Here is a 25,262-nt window from a genome sequence, read left to right as displayed (position 1 = left end):
TTTCTCCAAAGCACACAAAGTTTACTCCAGAATCAATTTCTTTTTGGTCGACAAGGCTCTGGTGAATAGGGTGGGGGCGTCTGGGATAGATACCATTACCTGGTCAGATCATGCAGCGGTTTGGATTTCTCTCGGGGGAGAGGGGGGTAGGAGGCCCCACAGGGAAGAGAGTATGGAGGCTTAACGAACGCCTGCTGAATGAAAAGGAATTTTGCGACAGTTTGAGGAAAGAGATGGGGGAATATTTAATTGATAATGAGAATGGGGAGGTACTAACTAGCAGCAACGGGGAATGCTTCAAAGCGGTGGCGAGAGGCAAATTGATCGCCAGAGCAGCATTTGTGGGGAAAAAAAAACTACAGCTGCAAGACGCTTGGAGCTAATGAATAAAATAGCGAAATTAGAAATCAGACATAAAAGGCAACTTAAGGCTGGAATGGGGGAAACATTGGACAGTCTGAGAGGTGAAGTGAAAGCATTAGACATGGAGGAGATAGCTTTTCAACTGGATAAAGTTAAGAGGGAGGCAATAAAGCGGGTAAGATACTAGCTAGAAAACTCAAAGTAAAAATGTTACAGAACCAAATTCTCAAAATCAAAGGCAAATAGGGCGAAACAATCTCTGACTGTGGGAAAACAAGAGACAGGTTTTCTCAATTTTTTCAAGATCTGTACAAAACCAGGCAGGGTATCCAGATGCCTGATATCTCAGATTTCTTACGAGACCTGCACCTACACCAACAAGACAGACTAAATAAAGAGATCTCTGAACAAGAGGTAGCAAGTGATAAAAGACGAAGTTAGGCAAGGCTCGACGGGTTTTCTGCAGGCTTTTAAAAACAAATTAGTACAGAAATCATTGGACCTCTGACCTGTGCTTTCAATGATTTGCTCCATTCCAGCCACATTGCCCATGCTACAAATACTGCTGGAGTCACAGTACTCCCCAAGCCTGGCCGAGATGCAACATTATGCGCCTCTTATAGACCTATTTCACTTATCAATTTAGATCTAAACATTTTGGCAAATATTTTAGCTAACTGGTTCCGAGGAGTGATAGATACCTTAATTCACCCAAATCAAAAGGGATTTATGCCAGGGAACCTGGCGGCGGATAATATCTGCCGTGTTATCAATGTAATCTGGCAAGCGAATGTTACTCATGTCCCATTGGCTCTCCTTACAATAGATGCTGAGAAAGCATTCGATTTAGTACACTGGGACTACTTGTTTACCCTCTTGGTAAAGATGGGGTTGGGTGGAGATTGCTCTACCTGGATCCGCAGGCTATACAGTAACCCTTCTGCTTGCATCAAAATTAATGGAGGATACTCCGAGACCTTCCCTATAGGGCGGGGCACACGGCAGGGCTGCCCTCTATCTTGAACTGCTGGCTATTAAGATCAGAGAAAATAGGGATATTCAAGGGCTGGTAGTGGGAGATCAGGAACATAAACTATCATTGTTTGCAGATGATATCCTATTCACTGTGGCCTATCCGAAGAAATCTTTATCCTTTGTGGTGAGTGAGATCACTCACTTCAGCAAGATTTTGAGTTAACCAACTGAATGCAGGAAAGTCTGAATTTTTAAACATATCAATGGATATGGAGAAGACCGCGGAAATTAAAAGTAAATTCCCTTTCAAAATCCAACACCAAGAAATTAAATACTTGGGGGTTAAATTAGGTGCAAATTTGGATATGAACCATATGGGACTTTGGAAAAAATTATTGGAGGATATCAGTAAGTGGGAACGATACGATATGTCTTGGCTTGGAATAGCAGCTGCTATAAAGATGAATGCTCTTCCAAAGCTGACACATCTTTTCCAGTCACTACCCATAGAAATCCCGGATTCCCAGCTAGCACTCTGGCAAAAGAAATTTCTTCATTTTACTTGGACAAAACGACCCCCCTAGAGTAGGACGCCGGGCACTTTACCTGCCCACAGATAGGGGTGGGCTGGGATAACGGGAATAAAGGAAAGAGGTGGGTGGAATTGGAAACAGCCTTCCTGCAAGACACTCCCCCGGATACATTGATATGGTTATCCAAGAAGGCTAGATTTGTCCGGAACCGTATTCCTCTGATGGTTGCACTAACTTTGAAAATGTGGGATAAGTGGAAATCAGAACTAGTAGGGGGAACGAAGATATTTTTACAGATCCTCTATATTTTTCTGGGTCACTGGGGAGAAAATGGAGCGCTAAAGGGTGTAGCAGGTTAGAACATCTATGTATTAGGATACAAACTAGGAGTTTTCAAGATTTACAAGACGCCTACCAGCTAGACCATACGGATTCTTATTTTTATGTGCAGGTAGCATATTTCTTATCTCAGAAGATGGTCAGGGGGAGCTTGCAGCAGGGAAAGTCCCTATTTGAAGTTGTGTGACAAAGCGAGTACTATCACGAAAGGGATATCCAGAATATATCGGATTCTTAACAAAGACCCAAGTTCAACCCCCTCACACATACAGAGATGGGAGAAAGACCTGGGTTATAGATTAGATTAGAAAATAGTTATAAAATGTTGTATCATTGGTACCTCACCCCAGATAGAATACACTTGTTTTTTCCATTGGTGGATGTCAGATGCTGGAGAAATTGTGGACAGCAAGGCACGTTTCTGCATATATGGTGGGAGTGCCCGATCATTTCACGATTTTGGGATGGCGTACTCGAAGTCATAAGAGAAATTTTGAGAATGACTCTCCACAAGGATCCCTGGTTTTGTCTCTTAAATACAAATACTGAAGACCAAGGAGTAGGGGACAACACAATACCACTTCAATTAATTCTGGCTGCTCGGGACAAGATAGTTTATAAATGGAAATCTCTACTGCTCCATTACTCAAACAACTTATTCAGAGACTAGCTCGAATTTATCATCTGAGTAGACTCACCGCTATTAAGCGGAAGCAGCTTCTTAAATTCGAGAAGCTGTGGCACCCATATATATCATGGTGTCAGAAGGAGAACATGACCACTGGCTCTTAACCTCCTGAAGGGATGAGACTGATTTTTGGAATTGTTAGGGGGGATGAGTGGGACTTATTTGAAAACCCAAGTCGACAAACTAGTTATATACCAAAGTCATATCATAAAGACCAGTGACATTTTGTGAAAGCTTATTTTATTGCATGCCACATATCTTGTATGGTCAGTGTTATGATATATTTGACTACAATGTTCAGTTATGTATATTCTCTCATGTTTGCATATGAATATTGTGATTGTCGAATAAATAATAAATAAAAAAATGTAAAAATGAAATTGGCCTATAAGATTCATGTTGCAATAAATCCTTCCCATTCTTAGCAATTAGAGTAATTAATGCCTTATTGCATTCTTATAAAAATATCCCAGGATCTATCACATGGTCCCCAAAAGGGCTACCAGATAATTCTGATGTAACTTGTAAAACTAAACCCCAAATCCATCTAGGCCTGGCCTTTACAAAATTTGGCTTGCCTAATACCTGACTGACTCTCTAAAAGAGAGTTATTGGTGCATTCAACACATTTAACTATCCCTCACTAAACAGAAGGAAGGTCTAAATCCTGAAAAAAGTTGAATTGAACTTCACAATTTCTATCTGCTTTGGAGCAAAGATTTAAAAAAAAAAAGAAAATCGAAAATAACTTTAGACTCTCAAAAATAGACCAAAGTCCCATTTCTATCTCTAATCACCGCTATAAATACCTGGCCCTCCTCTTTCCTGACCAAGGAAGCCAATATCTTACCGACATGTTCCCATATTTGAATAGTTTGTAATAAAATAAAGACCTTTTTGCCTTTTGATGGATCAAAGTATTTAAAGCAGTCTCTGATGCCATGTAGTTAGACCTCGCCATCGAAGGTTGATCCTTGCTAGAAAGCTATCTATCCCGTTTAACTTGATTTTCTGGTCTAATAAGCCTATCATCTTTCCTTTGTTTTATCAGGTAGCCTATAATTTCACCTTTCATAACCACCTTCACTGTTTCCCAAAATAAAGCTGGAAGAGACTCATGATCCTGATTATGACCTTCAAAGTCCTTCTCGTTTTTTGATTATATCAGTGCTTCCCAACCCTCTTCTCGAGGCACAATTAGCCAGTCGGGTTCTCAGGATTTCCATAATGAATGTAAATTAGATAGATTCACATATAGTGGAGACCCATGGTGTGCAACTCTATCTCATGCATTTTCATTATGGATATCCTAAAAACCTAAATGGTTAGGTATGCCTCCAGGAGAGGGCTGGGAAAACAGTGGATTAGATATTCTTGAAAACTAATGTCCTTGTACATAAAGACCAGAAATCTCCACTGTCTATTTCCATTCCACGTGTCACTCCAAAAAAAAAATCGACCCATATTAAAGCATGATCTAATATTTCAAGGGGACCTAAATTTGCTGCAGTCATTTTGAAAAAGATTTGCTTGGATATCAGAACGTAATACGTAATCCCTTTCCTGAGGGTGCAAGACCCTTCATGCATCCAGTAATTCTGGTCGATCACATAAAAGAGGCATCCCTTTATGTAGCACTACTTTCACACCTGTGTGGCCTTGAGATCTATCTAGAAATAGCTATGCACAATGTTTAAATTGCCTCCAAGTAAAATAGTACATGCATCCTGACCCTCTATGCTTTCCAATAGCTCAGCAAAAAAACATGGCTTCATAATCAGGGGTACACACATAGTACAACACAAAATATTACCTTTAACTACAATATAATGGCCTCCTGGATCACACAAAACCCTTTTAGGTGTAAGAGACATTTTTCTTAAAGATCACCAGCCCTGCTTTCGAGGATGCCCAAATAAACTTGCCAACCCACCAAGGCTTCAATTTTCCATGCTCCACACCATTTAAATGTGTCTCCTGCAACATGGCAATATCAGCTTTTGATTTGTGCAGCATACATAAAGTTTTATTATGCCGTTCAGATCAGCCAAGTTCTAAGAAACACAATGCAAGTCTATTTTACCCATGGGCAGCCAAATTATGCCTTAAAAACTCATAGACATTAAACGAAAGTGAACCACATGGAACTCGCCTCAGCTAAGCGTTCCCCTAAATGCACACCAGAACCTCCAAAACAAAGTTAACCATAGGAATCCTCTGAACCCAACAGCTTTATGCATCTCTGGATTAAGCAAGCCCCAAAAGTTAACAATACCTTTTCCTCCCCCATCGATAAACCCAGACTGCATCTGTTACCCTCCCCAAGGATTCCCAGAAAACCTACAGATCACATGTAAAACATTCACAACGCCAACCCACACCACCTCCTGTGTTTGCCGCCAGTAGTCATTACCTACCCCTTGAATACTTCTCAGATCTCAAACCCTCCCCCATTCCCTCCTTTCAATATTGTAACAAATGAGCCGTATGATAAAAGAAAAAGAAAAGCATACTATAGGAACACACAACAGTGTCACAAATCCTGTAGTAAAAATCGGAGATCTGGAATTGAGGAGACAACCAGTTCATTCCAGTACCCCCAAAACAGTTCCCGCATGATAAAAATAAATGACAGAAGGGGTGGCAGAGATCTGGGGGGGATCCAATATTTGTTTGAAAAAAAGTACCGAATTAGAAGCAACAGTAGAAATTTCTTATTTCCAGGTGCATTTATGTCTTCCAATGAAACAAAATAAAAAATCCAGTTTGACAATAAGCATGTAATCAGCACTGCTCCATCAACAGAAAAATTAGCTTCTTCCAGCACTATGACTAAACACACCCAAATGAAAAAGCAAAGGGTCGCACAGCTCTTGCATAGTTGACAGAAGTGCAAGTCACAAAAGGAATATTTTGCCAGACCCTTCCAATACACATTCCAACTCATTTATTGAAGGTGTGCCAAAATGTATATTTGATTTCACCTGGAAGAGACGAGCACCTAGACTGGCCCGAAATAATTGATTTCCGACTAAACTAAGAGGTGATCTGGAGGGGTAAAAAACTGCTTTTGCTATTATGAAGGCTGCCCAGATGCAGGCAATAATAGATTGGAACAAGACGGGTGAGCAGAAGCAATGGGTAACAGCTGAACCACTCCTGGCAGGGGACATGCCTTTAAGTGTACGTGGAGACCCATAACATCTATCCCTCCTGCTACGGCTAAACACACTAAGCATTTGGGATCAATAGAGTATGAAATTAGTGGGAGGAAGGAAATCTTTTTTAGTTTTTCACCCTTTCGTAATACTGACTTCTCACCAGGATTATCTACGCAGTATTTTCGGAAGTGGTCAGAACAAGGGTTAACCTGAACGGAACATCTTTAGGATTGGGGGACATATTAGGTTTTGAGGATCTGAGTAGGAAACATTGTTTTATGACTCCAGATATCTTTTTGTATCTGCAAACTAGACATTTTTTGAGAGTTTCGGAGGTTAAAACAAATTTCCTAATGAAAACATATGAGATAATGCTGATAAATGAAAGGGTGCTATTTAAAAAATGTATAGTTTACTTAATAAAAACCCTCCCACTAGCTTATATATTAGCTTGGGAAAAGGACTTGATCTAAGCTTTCTGAGAAGGAGTAGGATTTGGCTTCTTTTATGCACAAGAGAGTTCTATTTCGGTGTCTATTTTGGAAAACAGCTATAAAGTTTTGTTCAGACCGAATTCATAAAGCATACCCTCAGACAAATGCTGGCGAGGATGAGAGGCATTAGAGTTATTTTCATATTTGGTGGGCGTGTCCTATTACTGCTAATTATTGAAAAATGCTTTTCCTTTTTATTAATAAAATTACTGGATTGGAATTGCAAATGTCCCCCAAATCTGATCTTTTGAGTATTCCGACACTGGCTGAGAGCCCTAAATCCCGGTTGTTGGCACATCAGATTATTTTGACAGGTAGGTGTGCAAGAGCTTTTCATTTGCAATCAGAGGCGTCGTTAATGTCTGATGTACTAAATCGGCTGGAAAGAGTTTATAATTTGAGCAAGATTACTGGAATTACTGGAATTACTGGAATTCAACAAGAAAATTTGAAAGTGTTTGGGCTCCTTATATAAGTTAGAAAAAGCCTCACTCTTGAATGGATATGTACTATTCTCTTACATATTGTACTTGTATTATATTTTTGAAGGGACTGGGTGTATGGTGGGTCTACAAGACAAGCAGACCTTTATAAAGTGTAAAAGCAACCATTAAGGCCTGTATGGCTGAAATAATTATGAAAGTCAACATAATTAACTTTACCCTCCATTGCCTCAGGTACAAACTTAGATTGTAACCCTCTGGGGATAGGGAAATACCTACAGTACCTGAATGTAAACCGATGTGATATCTCAGATCGAATGTCGGTATATAAAATTAATTAATTAATTATGCACCACTAATATGATACTGAAACATGAAAAATAATTAAAATGCAGCAAATAAAGATAAGTAAACATCGTAAGAGAACAGTAACTATCCATTCAAGGGTGAGCCTTTTTCTAACTTACATAAGGAGCCCAAGTGCTTTCAGATTTTCTTGTTGAATGATAGAGTTTTAGTATTATTATTTATGAGTTATTAATTGCACTGTTTGATATTGTAGAATATGTTCAATGTTTTTGAACACCTAAAATTCTGGGCTTGGGCCAAGAAATGCCGAAGTCCTGGGCAGGTGAGAAGGCACTGGTGGGACACAGGCTGTTAGAATGGCCATGGGGACCCACGTGAATCCCACCGGGTGCTGCTGGAGGGAGGGAGGCCAGATTACTGCTTGGAAGGAGGGAGAAGAGGGAGGGCAAAAAAAAAGAAAAAATATAAAGAAAGAAAAAAATAGTTAAAAAAGAAAAGAAAAAGCAAATAGGAAGGAAGGAAGGAAGGAAAAAAAGTGAAAACAAAAATGTCCCAGGCTCCTAAAAAGCCTTGAGGCTGCCCTCAGGTTACGTAATATTTCTCCCCTCTGATATCTATGGGTGACTATTCAGGGAGTTTGTGGTGGAATCTGACTTGGCTTGGGCTTGTTAAACAAGAGCGCTGACCAATGTCACTTGAAGTACAGCTCCGAATTGTTGCAGGGCCAGAACCAGGGCCAGTTTGCTGTGTGTACACAAATACTGCCTGGAGCTTGGGATTGACAAGGTCCTCCAAGGTTTACTGCAGCCTATATTTCTGTTTGAAAGCCAATACAAACTGAATGAGTGTGCAGTGGTGGGGGGACCCACGAACGTGTACAATTAATAATGAACATTCAGCCAGGCACAATCCAATACAGCGCTGTGACTTATTCTGAAATGAACTGCTGCTGTGGATCTATTCATAATGTAACCCCCCCCCCCCCCCCCCGCATTAAGACTCATGCTGATAAATCCCATTCATGCAGATTGGCTTTCAGGATCATCTGGCACAAAGATTTAACCCATCACCACAGGTATTTAAAGAGTCGAGAAGAGCTCTCTCGATCTCTCAGTACATATTCAGTCCGTGCTTAGAAACATGTTTCTCTAGGATAAAAAGGAAAATGAGTTCTTACCTAAGAACATAAGAAAATGCCATACTGGGTCAGACCAAGGGTCCATCAAGCCCAGCATCCTGTTTCCAACAGTGGCCAATCCAGGCCATAAGAACCTGGCAAGTACCCAAAAACTAAGTCTATTCCATGTAACCATTGCTAATGGCAGTGGCTATTCTCTAAGTGAACTTAATAGCAGGTAATGGACTTCTCCTCCAAGAACTTATCCAATCCTTTTTTAAACACAGCTATACTAACTGCACGAACCACATTCTCTGGCAACAAATTCCAGAGTTTAATTGTGCGTTGAGTAAAAAAGAACTTTCTCCGATTAGTTTTAAATGTGCCCCATACTAACTTCATGGAGTGTCCCCTAGTCCTTCTACTATCCGAAAGAGTAAATAACCGATTCACATCTACCCGTTCTAGACCTCTCATGATTTTAAACACCTCTATCATATCCCCCCTCAGTCGTCTCTTCTCCAAGCTGAAAAGTCCTAACCTCTTTAGTCTTTCCTCATAGGGGAGTTGTTCCATTCCCCTTATCATTTTGGTAGCCCTTCTCTGTACCTTCTCCATCGCAATTATATCTTTTTTGAGATGCGGCGACCAGAATTGTACACAGTATTCAAGGTGCGGTCTCACCATGGAGCGATACAGAGGCATTATGACATTTTCCGTTTTATTCATCATTCCTTTTCTAATAATTCCCAACATTCTGTTTGCTTTTTTGACTGCCGCAGCACACTGAACCGACGATTTCAGTGTGTTATCCACTATGACACCTAGATCTCTTTCTTGGGTTGTAGCACCTAATATGGAACCCAACATCGTGTAATTATAGCATGGGTTATTTTTCCCTATATGCATCACCTTGCACTTATCCACATTAAATTTCATCTGCCATTTGGATGCCCAATTTTCCAGTCTCACAAGGTCTTCCTGCAATTTATCACAATCTGCTTGTGATTTAACTACTCTGAACAATTTTGTGTCATCTGCAAATTTGATTATCTCACTCGTCGTATTTCTTTCCAGATCATTTATAAATATATTGAACAGTAAGGGTCCCAATACAGATCCCTGAGGCACTCCACTGTCCACTCCCTTCCACTGAGAAAATTGCCCATTTAATCCTACTCTCTGTTTCCTGTCTTTTAGCCAGTTTGCAATCCACGAAAGGACATCGCCACCTATCCCATGACTTTTTACTTTTCCTAGAAGCCTCTCATGAGGAACTTTGTCAAACGCCTTCTGAAAATCCAAGTATACTATATCTACCGGTTCACCTTTATCCACATGTTTATTAACTCCTTCAAAAAAGTGAAGCAGATTTGTGAGGCAAGACTTGCCCTGGGTAAAGCCATGCTGACTTTGTTCCATTAAACCATGTCTTTCTATATGTTCTGTGATTTTGATGTTTAGAACACTTTCCACTATTTTTCCTGGCACTGAAGTCAGGCTAACCGGTCTGTAGTTTCCCGGATCGCCCCTGGAGCCCTTTTTAAATATTGGGGTTACATTTGCTATCCTCCAGTCTTCAGGTACAATGGATGATTTTAATGATAAGTTACAAATTTTTACTAATAGGTCTGAAATTTCATTTTTTAGTTCCTTCAGAACTCTGGGGTGTATACCATCCGGTCCAGGTGATTTACTACTCTTCAGTTTGTCAATCAGGCCTACCACATCTTCTAGGTTCACCGTGATTTGATTCAGTCCATCTGAATCATTACCCATGAAAACCTTCTCCATTACGGGTACCTCCCCAACATCCTCTTCAGTAAACACCGAAGCAAAGAAATCATTTAATCTTTCCGCGATGGCCTTATCTTCTCTAAGTGCCCCTTTAACCCCTCGATCATCTAACGGTCCAACTGACTCCCTCACAGGCTTTCTGCTTCGGATATATTTAAAAAAGTTTTTACTGTGAGTTTTTGCCTCTACAGCCAACTTCTTTTCAAATTCTCTCTTAGCCTGTCTTATCAATGTCTTACATTTAACTTGCCAATGTTTATGCTTTATCCTATTTTCTTCTGTTGGATCCTTCTTCCAATTTTTGAATGAAGATCTTTTGGCTAAAATAGCTTCTTTCACCTCCCCTTTTAACCATGCCGGTAATCGTTTTGCCTTCTTTTCACCTTTCTTAATGTGTGGAATACATCTGGACTGTGCTTCTAGAATGGTATTTTTTAACAATGACCACGCCTCTTGGACATTTTTTACTTTTGTAGCTGCTCCTTTCAGTTTTTTTCTAACAATTTTTCTCATTTTATCAAAGTTTCCCTTTTGAAAGTTTAGCACGAGAGCCTTGGATTTGCACACTGTTCCTTTTCCAGTCATTAAATCAAATTTGATCATATTATGATCACTATTGCCAAGTGGCCCCACCACCGTTACCTCTCTCACCAAGTCCTGTGCTCCACTGAGAATTAGATCTAAAATTGCTCCCTCTCTCGTCGATTCCTGAACCAATTGCTCCATAAAGCTATCATTTATTCCATCCAGGAACGTTATCTCTCTAGCGTGACCCGATGATACATTTACCCAGTCTATATTGGGGTAATTGAAGTCTCCCATTATTACTGCACTACCAATTTGGTTAGCTTCCCTAATTTCTCTTAGCATTTCACTGTCCATCTCACCATCTTGACCAGGTGGACGGTAGTATACCCCTATCACTGTAGTCTTCCCTGATACACAAGGGATTTCTACCCATAAAGATTCAATTTTGTATTTAGTCTCATGCAGGATGTTTATCCTGTTGGACTCTATGCCATCCCGGACATAAAGCGCCACACCTCCTCCCGACTGCTCCTCTCTGTCATTGCGATATAATTTGTACCCCGGTATAGCACTGTCCCTTTGGTTATCCTCTTTCCACCATGTCTCTGAGATGCCAATTAAGTCTATGTCATCATTTACTGCTAATATTAGTTCCTGGAATACCACTGATCGGTCCAGACAAGTGGGTTTATGCACTCCTACCAGCAGATGGAGGCAGAGAACAAAACTTTGTGGAACTGCTATATATCCAAGAGTGCCACCTGCAGACCCTCAGTATTGACCTGTACCCAAGCCAAAGATCAGAACCTAAAACCCTACTCTAGGGCGAACAGGCAACTCGGGGTGGGAAACCCCGAAACTGAAGCCTTCTTATACATCCATAAAACAAAAACAGTCTGACCTCAACATATGCTCAAACTGCAAAAATTCCTTGAAAACATGGTACACCAGCTATCAGGAAAATAAGTCTTTAGGAATCGACGGAGTGGGTCTCTGGATTGATCTGTGGTATTACAGGAACGAAAAGTAGCAGGTAAGAATCAATTTTCCTTTCCTGTTCATACCCATATCAGTCCAGACAAGTGGGATGTACCCAAGCACCCCTAAAAACTGGGCGGGACCTCGAAAGACCCACAGGAAGAGCACTCTCACCAAAGGACACCTCATCCTGTGCCTGCATGTCCAAACAGTAAAGCCTGGTGAAGGTATAACGTGAGGACCACACCGAAGCCCTACAAATCTCCTGAGCAGATAGACAACAACTGACACTCTGCCCAGAAGGCCGTTCTCGCTCTCATAGAATATGCTTTCAGTCCCACAGGAACTGTTCTACCCTTACAAATATAAGCGGAGCAAAGGGCCTCCTTCAATCACCGAGCAATCGAGATATTAGAGGCCTTATCCCCTTTTTTGTGTCAATGAGCAACACAAAGGTGATCTCAGCACCAAAAACTATTAGTAACCTTCAGATACCACAACAGAATCCAAAGATGCAGCTTGCTATTCTGAGGGGAATCCTTAGACCACTCCGGAAGACCGGAAAATCTACCATCTGATAAACATGAAAAGACAACACTACCTTAGTCAAGAAATAGGGTACTGCTTGCAATGATAATCTGTCACCATAGATACACAAAAACAAATCTTTGCCAGACAGTGCCTGTAATTCCGAAATTCATCTGGCCGAACATATGGCCCCCCAAAACACTGTCTGCAAAGCCAAGTCATTCAAAGACACTCTACTTAAAGGCTCAAAAGGAGCACCACAGATCCCTTGCAAAACTAAATTGAGGTTCCAAACTGGGCATACCTTCCGAACTGGAGGGTGCAAAAGCTTAACCCCCTTCAGAAATCGAACCACATAAGGATGGAAGACTAAAAAACCTCCCCCGCAACTTGCCTTAAGGGAATCCAAGGCGGACACCTGAACATGGAGAGAGCTATAGGCCAGACCCTTAGACAACCCCTGCTGCAAAAAGGCTAAGATATGAGGACTATCCACAGGCAGGGGATCCAATCGCCGTGGTAGCCACGACTCAAAAAATCCTTCCAGACCCTGACATACGCCAAAGATAGAGAATCTCCAAGCCTGGAGGAGTGTGGATATAACCGGTTCCAAAACAGCTTTTCAGGCGCAACTGCTGCCTCTCAAAAGCCAAGCCCGAAAATATGGGACTCTGCCAAAGCAAGCCTGGCAGTGGACTAATCAGAGGAGTCCTTCTACTGCGAGATGTACCAGATCTGCGAACCACAGTCACCGCGGCCACTCTGCCGCCACTAGCAGCACCATCCTTGGATGTGACTCTATGCGCCGCAGAACTCTATCGACAAGTGGCCAGGGAGGGAACACATACAGTAAGATCCCTGTTGCCGTAAGGCTGCCAACACCATATCACATTCATGCAGGTTCGTGAAGCCATGGCCAAGCTGAAAGGAAGAGCCTGGAACTGGAAATGCTGTCCAGCACATTGTGCCAAAGAAACTTCTTATGGTCCTTCTAAATGGGAGAATGGAGATACGATTCTGTCAGTGAGATATGCAGAGACACACTACGAAGTGTAGCCATCTCTTATCACCGCCATAACCTCTTGATCTGTCATTATCCTGGTCCATTCCTCGTAAAAAGAAGGTTAATTGCCCTCCAACGATACCCACAAAGAAGGGGACCAGACTGGCCTCACTGTGACGCCTCATTCCCTCAAGCCCCTTGACTGGAATTATTGTAGCCAGGCCTACGTGCCCTCCAAAAGGATTGCTGCCTTCCCGAGCATTGAGAGGAAAAAGCAGTATTCCTGTTGGGACGGCACCTCCTTGCATCTCTGACACGAGAGCTAGGTGGAAAACTTCTCTTGCTAGGCTTTCTATCCTCCAGCATCTACAGAGCTGTTTCTTGAGCCCTTCCAAGGTGTCACCGCAGAATTCATATTCCTGGTGAAGGCCTACAAAACCATGCAGCGTATCTGCCACATAGGCCATCCTGCTTTCCAAGTGGGATGCATGCCTAGAATCAGCCAAAGAAACAGCGTCCTTCGCCTGCACCCAGGATAATCAGGCTGGTTGCATCTAGCTAATACAAATATCCGCTGGAAGACTGAAGGCCACAACCTTGAACATCTCCAACTTCTGGTTTGAAGCATCCAGGAAACAGAAGTATTCTTGCCCACTTTCAGCAGCCTCAGGGGCTCCAAGCTCTCCTCTGTCAAAAGGATAGAACTTCGCCATTGCATTCCAGAATATCACATTCCCGGAGCACCAGCTTCCTCACCACTATAGCCATAGGAAAAACATCTTCGGGGAATCCCACAGCCCATCCAGGACCAGGTCCCCCTTCATTGTCCAACTCCTCCTGACGTGAACTTAATCCTCCATTCATTCAGAACCTGAGGGACCTCCTCTGTCCAGAATGAGCGAACCCCTCTAGGGTCATCCCTTTCCACCACCAGGGTCTCCTCTGGACCCGACCAAGGTCCGTCCACATCTGAATCACCATTCCTCAGATGGACCCTGGACCCCACCCCCCAAGGTACTCCAAGCACCTCCTGAGGAGCATCAGAATCCAAGAAAGTCCCTTCAACAGTGCCTAAAAGACCTCCCAGAGGCCTAGATGGAGAAAAAAAAAAAAAAAAGACAGCCCAATGTTCTTGTGGGCACTTCCAACATATACTAGCCTTGAGTACCATTGGCCGTTGTTCCTCCTGCACCTTGCCTAGCAAAAAAAACCCGCTAAATGCAGGAACAGGGCAAAGTCCACGGAGAAGGATTCAGACTCACTGGTGACCTCCAGCTACCATGTCCTCCACAGACTCCCTCCACCCTAACCCGGGCTTCAGAAATACTCTGGAACAGCAGGAACAGTAGCGACGGGGGAATCTCTGGTCTCCCCTAAACTATTTGGTCTCCTACCACATGGAGATAACCTGGCCGCCACTGACTCCGCAGCCATGAATGTCACTTTCACTTCTGGAGATGCCATCGAGGAAGAGTGCAGCTGCATTAAGCCACAAACGCTTTTCACACAGGCCCAACAGGATGTTTTCCGCGGTCCGCAGTTTGCGTTACGCTTTCACATGCTCCACACCTGCACGCTGCTCAGGCATCACATTGCCTCACTCAGCCCTCTCGGACCCAGGGCAGAGTAGGCTGCATTAAGGCATGAACGCCTTACCCTGCAAGCCAGACAATGTGTTTGCTGCGATCCGCGGTCAGCAACATACTCCTGCGCACCCCCCACACGCACGCTGCACAAATATCGTGCCTCAATGAGCCCTTCCGGACCCGGCGCAGAGCATGGCTGTGATAAGGCACAAACGCCTTTCCCCGCAGGCCTGACAGGAAATTTGAAGTGGCCCGTGTCATGCCTTTCGTGCGCTTCACCCACCCACGCAGAACAGACCTCAACATCCCGAGTCCTCCCAGACCCTGGGCTCATGACTGCGGGCAGCGGGCATGCAGCTGCGGCTCCCGATGACCTGAGAGCCCTCTTGACCTCTGCTGATCCCACTGAGATTTCCACCTCCGCAGACTGTACAGGGGAAGCAAGAATCAAGTCTTGCCAACCAGAGCCCGCAGGTCCTGTCCGCCGCCATTTGCGATTTTGGTGCCATCCCTGAAGTGGGAACTAAACACGACTTGAGTGCGCCCGACCCGAACAGCACGTGGGAAGCAAAAGTCAGGCCGCACCTGCGGCTGAACATGCAGCTCTGCGCCACCGCCCTGACCAAGCAGCGCACGGAAAATCCTGAGGCCATACTCGCAGCAGACACGCTGCACCATGCCGGCTCAAGCAATGCCCAAATACAAGCTCCCTTTGATCCCGGGGAGAAAGGGCAAGCCAACAATTTTGCCTCCGGGGAAAAACAGTGAGCTCCTCTGTTTCTCCTTCCTGCCAACCCCGGCAGCACCAGCTGCCGAAACGCCATGGTCGCCGAGCCGCCAAACATAGTCTCCCGATCAAGATTCCCTTTTTCTTCTTAACAATTGAAAAATAACAAAAGGGTTACTTCCCTGATCTGAAGACCCTGTCTTGCAGGAAGAGGCCTCAGAGGGTGAGAGGGAGCCAGTCCCCTGGCTATTAAGGCCTCCGGAAACAGCGAGCTAACAGTACACAGCCAGAGGTTTCCAACCACCCGGATGCCCAGCTCAACCCGAAGGATGATCCACAAAAGGTACCTAGCACCTTGGGGAGCCCAAACAAACTTCTCCGATCCAATTTTTTTTTTTTTTTTTTTTTTTTATTAGACTGCAGGGTTGCACCTGTACCATCTGATATGTAGCAGTGCCTCAAAGGTTTGTTCTCTGCCTCCATCTGCTGGTAGGGATGCATAAACCCACTTGTCTGGACTTATATGGGTAAGAACAGGAAGAAGATTTAATTGCACTAAACACTGTGGACATCTTTCCAAAAGGGAGGCAAGGATAAATTCAACAGTACAAAGAAAGCAGCCTAAATTCTCACAATAAAGCAAACAAACATATCATTGATGTACACAGTACAGCAATCAGCATCAGTAACATTCAGGTCGCAAGTCTCGTATCCATTTGATTCAGGATATGATTAATAAATTTTATAAATAAATGTTTTGATCACTTTCCAATTTTTATAATAAAAATTTCCAAAGCAATGTACATTTAACTAACAGATAAAATCATACAGGCAATAAAAAGTGTACAAATGTTACTTTATTTGTTTTAATATTTCAAATTACCATTCCTCTATAGTAACCACAGAAGATACCCCACCAACTCAGGCCTCACCTCCAACCCCTTAGGCCTAAAGAGCAACTCCAAGATTTAATTCGGAAGCCCCATCAGGTTTTATTTTATACCGCCATCTCCAACCCCTGAAGCCTGAATAGCTTTCCCAGAGTTTAATTTGGAAGCTCTGTCATCATCAGCCAAGTGCCCCACATCATCTGCATCTCACGTTCTCCAGCGAGCCCACCAGGCAGAAGGGCTAGCTGTGTGCCTCTCCTACAATTCTGGGAAGTCAATTAAAATGACTCCTATAAAATGTAATTGTCCTGAAACACGCTGTAACTTAGTAAGATTCATTGTCAAAGCCGTTTATTCTTCACTTCCCGCTGGGCAACTATTTAGCACTTCTTAAAATTTCTCCCATCTCCCTATCTTTAAAAACCTACAAGACCTTTTCTTTACTCGAGTGTGTAAAATGGGAAGGGCTCCCCGCTGCAGGCGAGGTAATGCTCGGGGTGCAGGATGGGGAGGGGGGGAGAGGGAGGAGTAAGACACGGATCGCTCTCCAGTAACTCCAACCAGGGCACCCTACGCCAGAACCACTAACATCTTAAGCAAAGAGAAAGCAGGAGAAGACACTTACCTTCAGCGTGTCGTCATTGCCTCCAACATCGGCAAACCGCACAGAGGAGTGCTGCAGCTCGGCAGACTGACTCTTAACTGCAAGCAAAGGCAAGACAAAAAAAGAGGTCAACACGGCACCCCAGATCCACACAAACTATTAAAACAATAGTGGCTTGGAGTTCTGAAGGGTGGCTCTCTTCCCTCAGCAGACAACGGGCTGGAGATGGAACGTCTTACCCCAACAGCTAAGGGAAAAGCAATTCATTCCCCGTGCAGAAAAAAAAAAAAACACGCCATGGAGTTTGCACCAGATAAATACAAAATGTATCTCTGCCTTTCCCACACTCTCTGGCACTGGCCGATTCGTGTACATTTTCCACTAGAAAGTCTAATCACAGTCCACATACTGGATTAGGCCCCGAGGCCATCTGGTCCATTGCAGGGACTAACTTGATGCCACTTACAAAGTGAGAATTCCTGAGGGGGCTCTACAAGAAATGGACCTAAACAGACCGCTGCAAGGTTTACAAAATGTTTTGCAGTCTCCCCTTGGCCTTGCTATAAGAAGCCTTTGTGCCAGTAAAAGTTCAGGCTCCCGTGCCCGCAGCGTTAGAAGCACTTTTTTTTTTAACCTTGGAAACTCCCTCAAAACTACAGCACGCATTGGACCTAAACTCTCCCCCCCCCCCCCCCAACCACAAATAATCTGAAACAGAGTCATTTTAAACCCCTGGCACTCTGTAGGATACACTGCTTGAAGGAGGCTGCGTTCAGGTCGTGTTGTGACAGAAAACATCACGGCAATTAAGCAAACCGCCTAAAACTAGCTTCTAGGTTTGGGTGTCAGACTTTAATGGGGAGGAAAGATTTGAGTTCCTAATAGTGACAGACGTTCTCGCTCACTTCAGCATGGCAGCTTTTCACAGATTCTTCACCAGAGGGTACATCTTATGCATGTTCTGAAAGGAAGACACATGAAGATGGTCGAGAGGGAAGGCTAGGACTTTACAGGCCTGAAGCTGAAAGGGGTTTCCCGGAGGTATGAAAGAAAGGTGAACAGAGGGCCTTCTGTATGGCATCTCTGTGGGCCTGATTCACAAAGTTTTTATCAGACACAGAAAGGCAGAAAAGCCAACACAAACCCATTCGTCGTAATTTGCTTGTGTTGCCTGTGTGCGCTAATATGCCGATCACATACCCATACATGAAGACCATTTTCTTCTGAAGTGGCACACCAGATCCCTCCCCGAACTTCTCTTGCCGATTACACTAACCCCACACACGTAGCCTGGAGTCTCTGTATGGTGCTTGCATATCTCCACCCTTATAGTCACCAAAGTATGACAGGATGCGCACAGCCAAAGACAGAATTAAAAATGATCCGGCCTTTTTGCAAGTCCACAGCGTTGTCTCTTCGCTGCAACGCATCCACAGTTTGCGTGAAGGGCACAGTGACTCTATGAAGGGCTGTATCTCAAAATGTACAATTTCCTTTTAAACTACACCTGATCGGACCATCCCGTCTCATATCCTTGGATGGGAAAGGGGCTTGGGCCATGCTCTAGGGCCGAAGGTATGGACGAGATTACATTTGCTTGCTGGTACTTGCTCTGTTTCCTCCCGCCTCCAAGAGCAGTGCTATAAAATGCTCTACCGCTGGTATTTAACCCCAGAGAGACTGAATAAACTTTACCCCCGCTTACCGCATACCTGTTGGAGGCAATGTGGAGAATTAGGCTCTTTCCTACACATACGGTGGCAATGTCCAGAAAGTAATTATTTTACTAAACGAGTGTTTGATTGGTTGGGAGATCTCTTGGAATCTCCTTGCCCACTAACTGCAGCTTCGGCATTAATTAAATCTCCCACTCCCAGGTTTTACTAAGCACCAGCAGAAGCTTAGCATACAGGTCTTTATTGCAGCAAGACTGATAATGGCTGCTCACTGGAAAGATGAGCGATCACCACCATTCTCCGTCTTTATCGTTTATCCTCTCCAACTGCTGTTAAAAATAAGCGCGCTTCCTCTTTTGAAGCGTTAAGGTCCCCCTATCTTAAACATATATCCTAGAGGATGCTAAAGGTCCCAAGGGGTCCACGGCTCCCCCAATAATTGAGACCCTGCAATATTTTACTTTTTTGCACCCTAATGTATATGGCTGCTACCCTGGTGTCATTTACGGTTAGACGCATCCTTAGCTGCACATGCCTGGCTTTCTTCCTCCTTTCTTTCATTTTATTTCAGAGTTGCAACTCCTGCGTGTCTGAGAAGAGGGGTGGGAGTTAACAGTTTACAAAAGAGGAAGTATTGTAATGTGCTAATTGAGAATCAGTTGTACACATGGTAATTTGATGTTGTTTATTCGTTTATGTGGATATCCCTTGTTTAGAGGGACCATATGCATCTGTATGTACACTTTTTTTTTTTGGTTCAGATGTAATAAAAACTTAATAAAAAGAATTAAAAATGATCCATGACATCACTCAAAATCTCCATCCATTTTGCAGGTACCACTAGGTGGATAAGGTTTCAAAAATTGTGTTGACAAAACGCCATTCAGGATAATAATTGGAAACTGTATAGCGTCTCCTGATAAGATACAGAACTTCCGAAAGGTTTCCCTGCCCAAAATGTTTCCCACTGGCATAATGGGCAGAGATCGTGGTGTTTCAGCTGGAAAAAAAAAGGGACAGGCAGCCCTCCCTCACCTCTCTTGTTCAGGAGCGATGATTCAATCTCCCCATCCACGTCCGCAGGCTCCTTTCTCCTCTTCCCTTTCCGGAGTCTGGACTTGGTTTTTCTTTCGCTTGCCAAATTAGAGTAGTCTACGACGTTCTAAAGAACAAAAAAGTAAAACATCAGCCAGAACAAACAAACAAAAAAAAAGCTTAGAGTCCACAGGAAGCCATTTTGGAACTAATCACCTGAACACCCTTGGCCTGCTTGGAGCCCGCGAGATCCCTACGCCTATAGCACTGTTTCTCAAAAAAGTTCTTCATGCCAAAGGCAAAAGAACTTAACCAAATCGCCACTTGGTTCTAATATTTATCTAAGGTATTTGCTGAAGCCTTACTCAAAATCCAGCTCTGGAACCGGATTCTACACCGGAAAAAATTTTTTTTAGAAGGACGGGGATGGTTTCATATTTATTATCCGGCAACCGCACCTCGGTGCCTTGTCGTTTTAATCATCAACACACCCTCCAACCTCCATATTTTTTTTTCAAACATATTGTTTTAAAAAACTTTTTTAGAGATAGGCATCAGTAAATTTCCTCCTTTATTTTTTGTATTTTTTGTTTATCTTATGTCCGTGTTTTCTTCGTGTAAAAACACTACTATTAATACTCCAAATAGTCAGAAATGGAATAATTTGTACTTAGCTTTAAAATGTCTCGAATAATCCCGACTTGCGCAAGTTTCGACATCCAATGTCTTCCTCAGGGTTTATCCATATGCATTTTTCTTTTATCAAAAACCAAAAAGGTATTCACTTGTCTATTAATTTCCCCAGTGCTTAAACAAGCCTCCGTCTAACGCTCTTCCTGACAGCGTTGTAACCTGTTCAACTTCCGGTTTGTTTTTAAACAACATCCTGGATACCATCTAATCCTATCACCAAATCTTAAACCAGAGAGAACCAATCCAATTGCTCGTTAAGTCCTGCCGGTTGTTCTGAACCAGTTTATACGTGGCAAACTTTGAGGCTAAATTCGTATATCCATCCGAGTGGTGGAGTTACATTAACCATTGGTATAGGTTCATTGATGATGTCTTTTTTGTATGGCGAGACACAGAGGAACAACTGGGTATGTTCATCATATGGATTAACACAATGGATGGAAATTTAAAATTCACTTATGCTAGCAGCACAAAAAGTATAGCATATTTGGATGTGCTTATTGAAATTAAGGAGATTACTATTCACACTACCGTTAACAGAAAATCTACGGATTGAAATAATTTACTCCGCTATGAAAGTTATCATCCGGTGGGTTTTAAACGGGGACTGCCAGTTTCCCAGTTTTTCCGTATACGTCGAATTTGTGCAACATTAGCAGAATTTAAAATTCAAGCTGATATCCTCAGCAAGAGGTTTATTGAGAGAGGATATCCAAAAAATGTTGTGCGGAAAGCCTACAAAAGAGCCAGGTATAGTGATAGAGAAGCTTTGCTTCAATATAAACCTTCCAAAGAAGAGAAACAATTGGTGTGTATTTTGCCTCAAAGCAAGTCTATAGCAGCCATTAGGATGTCCATCAGGAAACATTGGCATATAGTGGCACTTCATAACACGTTTCAGGAAGAACCCCTTATTACAACTAGGAGAGGGAGGAACATCAGAGACCAAGTGGTTCATGCTCAACAGAAGAATAAAAACAGAGAAACTAGTCATTTGAGATTTCACAGTAAATGTGGGAAGTGCTCAGTATGCAACACCACAATTGAGGGGGACAATTGGATTAATCCAGTAATGGGATATAAAGTATATAGAAAATCGTTAACAGATTGTATGACTAAATTAGTAATATATATGTCATTATCTGTCCATGTCCGAAGGTATATGTTGGACGTACGAAGAGGGCCATCAAAATTCGGATGGCGGAACATCGGTCCCGTATAAACAATGTTACAACATCAGCTCCCATCGTACAGCATTGTATGGAGAAGAGTCACACTTATGATCAATTATGATGGACTGTGATTGACAGTATAGAGGAGAAACAGGGCAATCATTCACTATTAAATTACCGCGAGCAAGCATGGATCTTTAAACTTGGTTCAGAACAACCGGCAGGACTTAACGAGCAATTGGATTGGTTCTCTCTGGTTTAAGATTTGGTGATAGGATTAGATGGTATCCAGGATGTTGTTTAAAAACAAACCGGAAGCTGAACAGGTTACAACGCCGTCAGGAAGAGGGTTAGACGGAGGCTTGTTTAAGCATCGGGGAAATTAATAGACAAGTGAATACCTTTTTGGTTTTTGATAAAAGAAAAATGCATATGGATAAGCCCTGAGGAAAACATTGGATGTCAAAACTTGCGCAAGTCGGGATTATTCGAGACATTTTAAAGCTAAGTACAAATTATTCCATTTCTGACGGTTTAGAGTATTAATAGTAGTGTTTTTACACGAAGAAAACACGGACATAAGATAAACAAAAAATAAAAAAAGAATAAAGGAGGAAATTTACTGATGCCCATCTCTAAAAAAGTTTTTTAAAACAATACATTTGAAATAAAAATATGGAGGTTGGAGGGTGTGTTGATGATTAAAACGACAAGGCACCGAGGTGCCGTTGCCGGATAATAAATATATGAAATCATCCCCGTCCTTCTAAAAAAAATTTTTCCGGTGTAGAATCCAGTTCCAGAGCTGGATTTTGAGTAAGGCTTCAGCAAATACCTTAGATAAATATTAGAACCAAGTGGCGATTTGGTTAAGTATTAGTTATACACTTGGTGGGAATCTCTGTTTTGGAATAAAGGCAAAAGAACAGCATAAAAAACAAATGCCGGCCGACATTTCTGCAGTAATATACTTCCCTGCTTCACCATCCTACCGCTGAGCCCTCACTTGCTCTACAGCGGGTTTTCTAACATTTTTCAGGCTGCACTCCACCCCTTTTCTTCTCTAATGTTTATAACTCCCCTCCCTTCCGTACAAAAAATTGGAAATTTTAGCTTTTTCACAATTGCACCACAAAGTACTGAAATTAACATTACATCAAAGCAAACACCTTCTGCACCATTCCTCCCACCCCCTCCAAGCCCATGATCCATCCCCATTGCCCCCCCCCCCCCTCCAATCTGAGGATTACTGCTCCAGTACCCCTGCAGCTGGTTTCCTGGTTCCTTCCTTTTCATCCTCACTGAGATCGATCAGAATGCTCTCCGGGCCAGTCGTGTTTGGCGTTTTATCGATAAACCAGCCCCCTTCTGCAATCCTGGTGACTTTCTGGCTCCCTGCTGGAACGTTTCGTGCTCCTCTGTCAGCTGCCGAGGATGCAGGGGTGCTGGCACCCCCAGGGTCACTCTTAGAAGGTGCGGATGTAACAGAATCAGGATTTCCTTTCCGATACAAGGACATCAATGAATTATTCATGTGATTTGTTGGCTGAAAGAATTTCAAAAATTATACATTTCAGTATTGCATATTAATCCTGAGCAGCTCTATAGTTCCTCCAGTACCAGTTAACAGCTGGACAGCTGAACTCGGTGTCCATCTGCTGGACAGGAGGCTCAACTCACTGTCTGCACTGATCCGGGTACCTACAGGGAACATGGAGATGAGGCTTTAAGGGCTAGAAAAGCGACTGACACCTTTCCCTTTCCCTTCTCCTAGCCCCAGCTGCTGGGGCAATGAAACTGCTGGCGCAGCAGGATGCAAGTCCAGCTCTGGGACCTTTGACGAATGGTAGAGAGGTTCTCAATGCACGAGAAAAAACCCCCAAAAAAAACCTAAGTTGCAAGGTTTCGGAGTTGGTTTTTTTTTTTCATTTAAAGTTGTATTATGTTTATAATCACCAAACAGCGCAAATAACATGACAGCACAGATCAGCAAAGCAACAAACAGATTGACAATTTATATATAAGTAAATCCCCCCACCCCCACCCCTCCCTAGCACCGAGAACGTAACCCTCACAAGAGAAAGAGAGAGAGAGTGCAAACGTGCAGAGAACCATCATAGGTTCCAGTGTAGTGCAACTTGGGTAGATCTTTTAGATCATATTATTTTCCAGGTAACAAAAGGAAACCATGTCTTCTCAACTTTAATCAAAGTCTTTCCCCTCAAAGCAGTCAACTTATTCAGATAATAGACTCTTCCCAATCTTCGAATAACCGCCTCTATTGGAGGAGACTCTTTCTGTGTCCAATGAAGAGCTATCTCAACGAGCTGCCAAGAAGAAACTCTGTGTTAACTGCTGTAAAGCTGGGACATCAAAAATGCCCAACAAGGATCCTTTAGGTGAATAATCTAGCCCCTTTCCCAAAACAGTCGTAATCAAATGAAAGATTTCCCTCCAAAACTGGACAGGATGCACACTCCCACCATATATGCTAGAAAAAGCCCTGCTCCCCACATTATATGATTTCTATCATACATGGAATTTTTTGGATACATGTTTTGTTCTATATTCTTTAGAATGTAAAGCCTGTTGCTGAATTATTGTTTATTGTAAACCGAGGTGATGTTCTTAACGTGCCGCGGTATATAAAAATTTCTAAAATAAAATAAATAAAATTCCCTCCAGCCATTAAGCCATGGAAACATTTTATGTAGCCTATCTGGGGTGAGATACCACCGCAGAAGTACTTTATACCCATTTTCCATGATCATCATTGAAAGAGAGCTCCTACTATTAGTCAGAAAGGACTAATCCCACTCAGAATCAGAAATCATAGTCCCAATCTTTGATATGCTTTGGGTTTTCATGGAGGTCTTGATCTAAAAAAGAATAAATCTTAGAAACCACTCCCTTAATCCTCCCTGCCCTGTCACACATCCCTTCAAAAAAGGATTTACCCTCTCGTAGACTGCAGAGTACTCCTTTCTAATCCACAAAACATTTTCCCTCATACAGAAAAAATGATCTGCATTGGAGAAATCATATTTTCCCTCCAATTAGAAGACCTTCCAGAAGCTATCCCTGGAGGGAAATCCATACTATTAATAAGGCAGAATGATAAAAATACTCTTTTCCCCACCAAACATGATTTCCAATGTGACCAAACTCTCAATGTATCCATATCAATGCTCCTGAGGGCACAGGTCCCATAAAGTTTTGCTCTAATGCAGTCCATGGTTTGGTCTCACCCACTCTATGCCAATCCACTATAGTTCTCAACTGTGAGGCCACATAATACCATTTTAAATCTGGTACAGCGAGCTCCCCCTCGGTTCAGTTTGGTACACCACCGCTCGCGCCACCCAAGGAGGCCTACGTCTCCAAATAAAATCAAAAATGTGTTTTTGCCATATCTTAAGCACCTTATTAGGTATATGTATTGGTAGAGTTTGGAATAATTAACAGAGTTGTGGGCAGGATATACATTTTGATGTTGCTATCCTATCAAACCAATCATGATTTTCCCCACTTGTTCACATCTTTACCTATGCATTCAAGTAAAGTTCCCAGGTTCTGATTTGCTGGTTCACTTTTCTTCTTTCTCCTGTATATAGCTGAACTAG

At 42.8% G+C, this 25,262-nt stretch overlaps 1 protein-coding gene across 1 annotated transcript in view; it reads right to left on the bottom strand.

Moving 5' to 3' along the window:
* Window positions 1-25,262, bottom strand: part of NVL (nuclear VCP like) — a 239,096-nt gene that overhangs the window by 188,230 nt on the left and 25,604 nt on the right. Inside the window, 3 exon segments of the mRNA XM_029593097.1 lie at window positions 17,085-17,161; window positions 19,775-19,901; window positions 22,901-23,185. Of these exon segments, the coding sequence (XP_029448957.1) occupies window positions 17,085-17,161; window positions 19,775-19,901; window positions 22,901-23,185 (489 nt within the window).

This window comes from Rhinatrema bivittatum, chromosome 3 (assembly GCF_901001135.1).
Source record: "Rhinatrema bivittatum chromosome 3, aRhiBiv1.1, whole genome shotgun sequence".
NCBI classification, from domain to species: domain Eukaryota; kingdom Metazoa; phylum Chordata; class Amphibia; order Gymnophiona; family Rhinatrematidae; genus Rhinatrema; species Rhinatrema bivittatum.
Note: the sequence above shows the minus strand (reverse complement) of the source record. Positions and strands in the feature narration are given on the sequence as shown.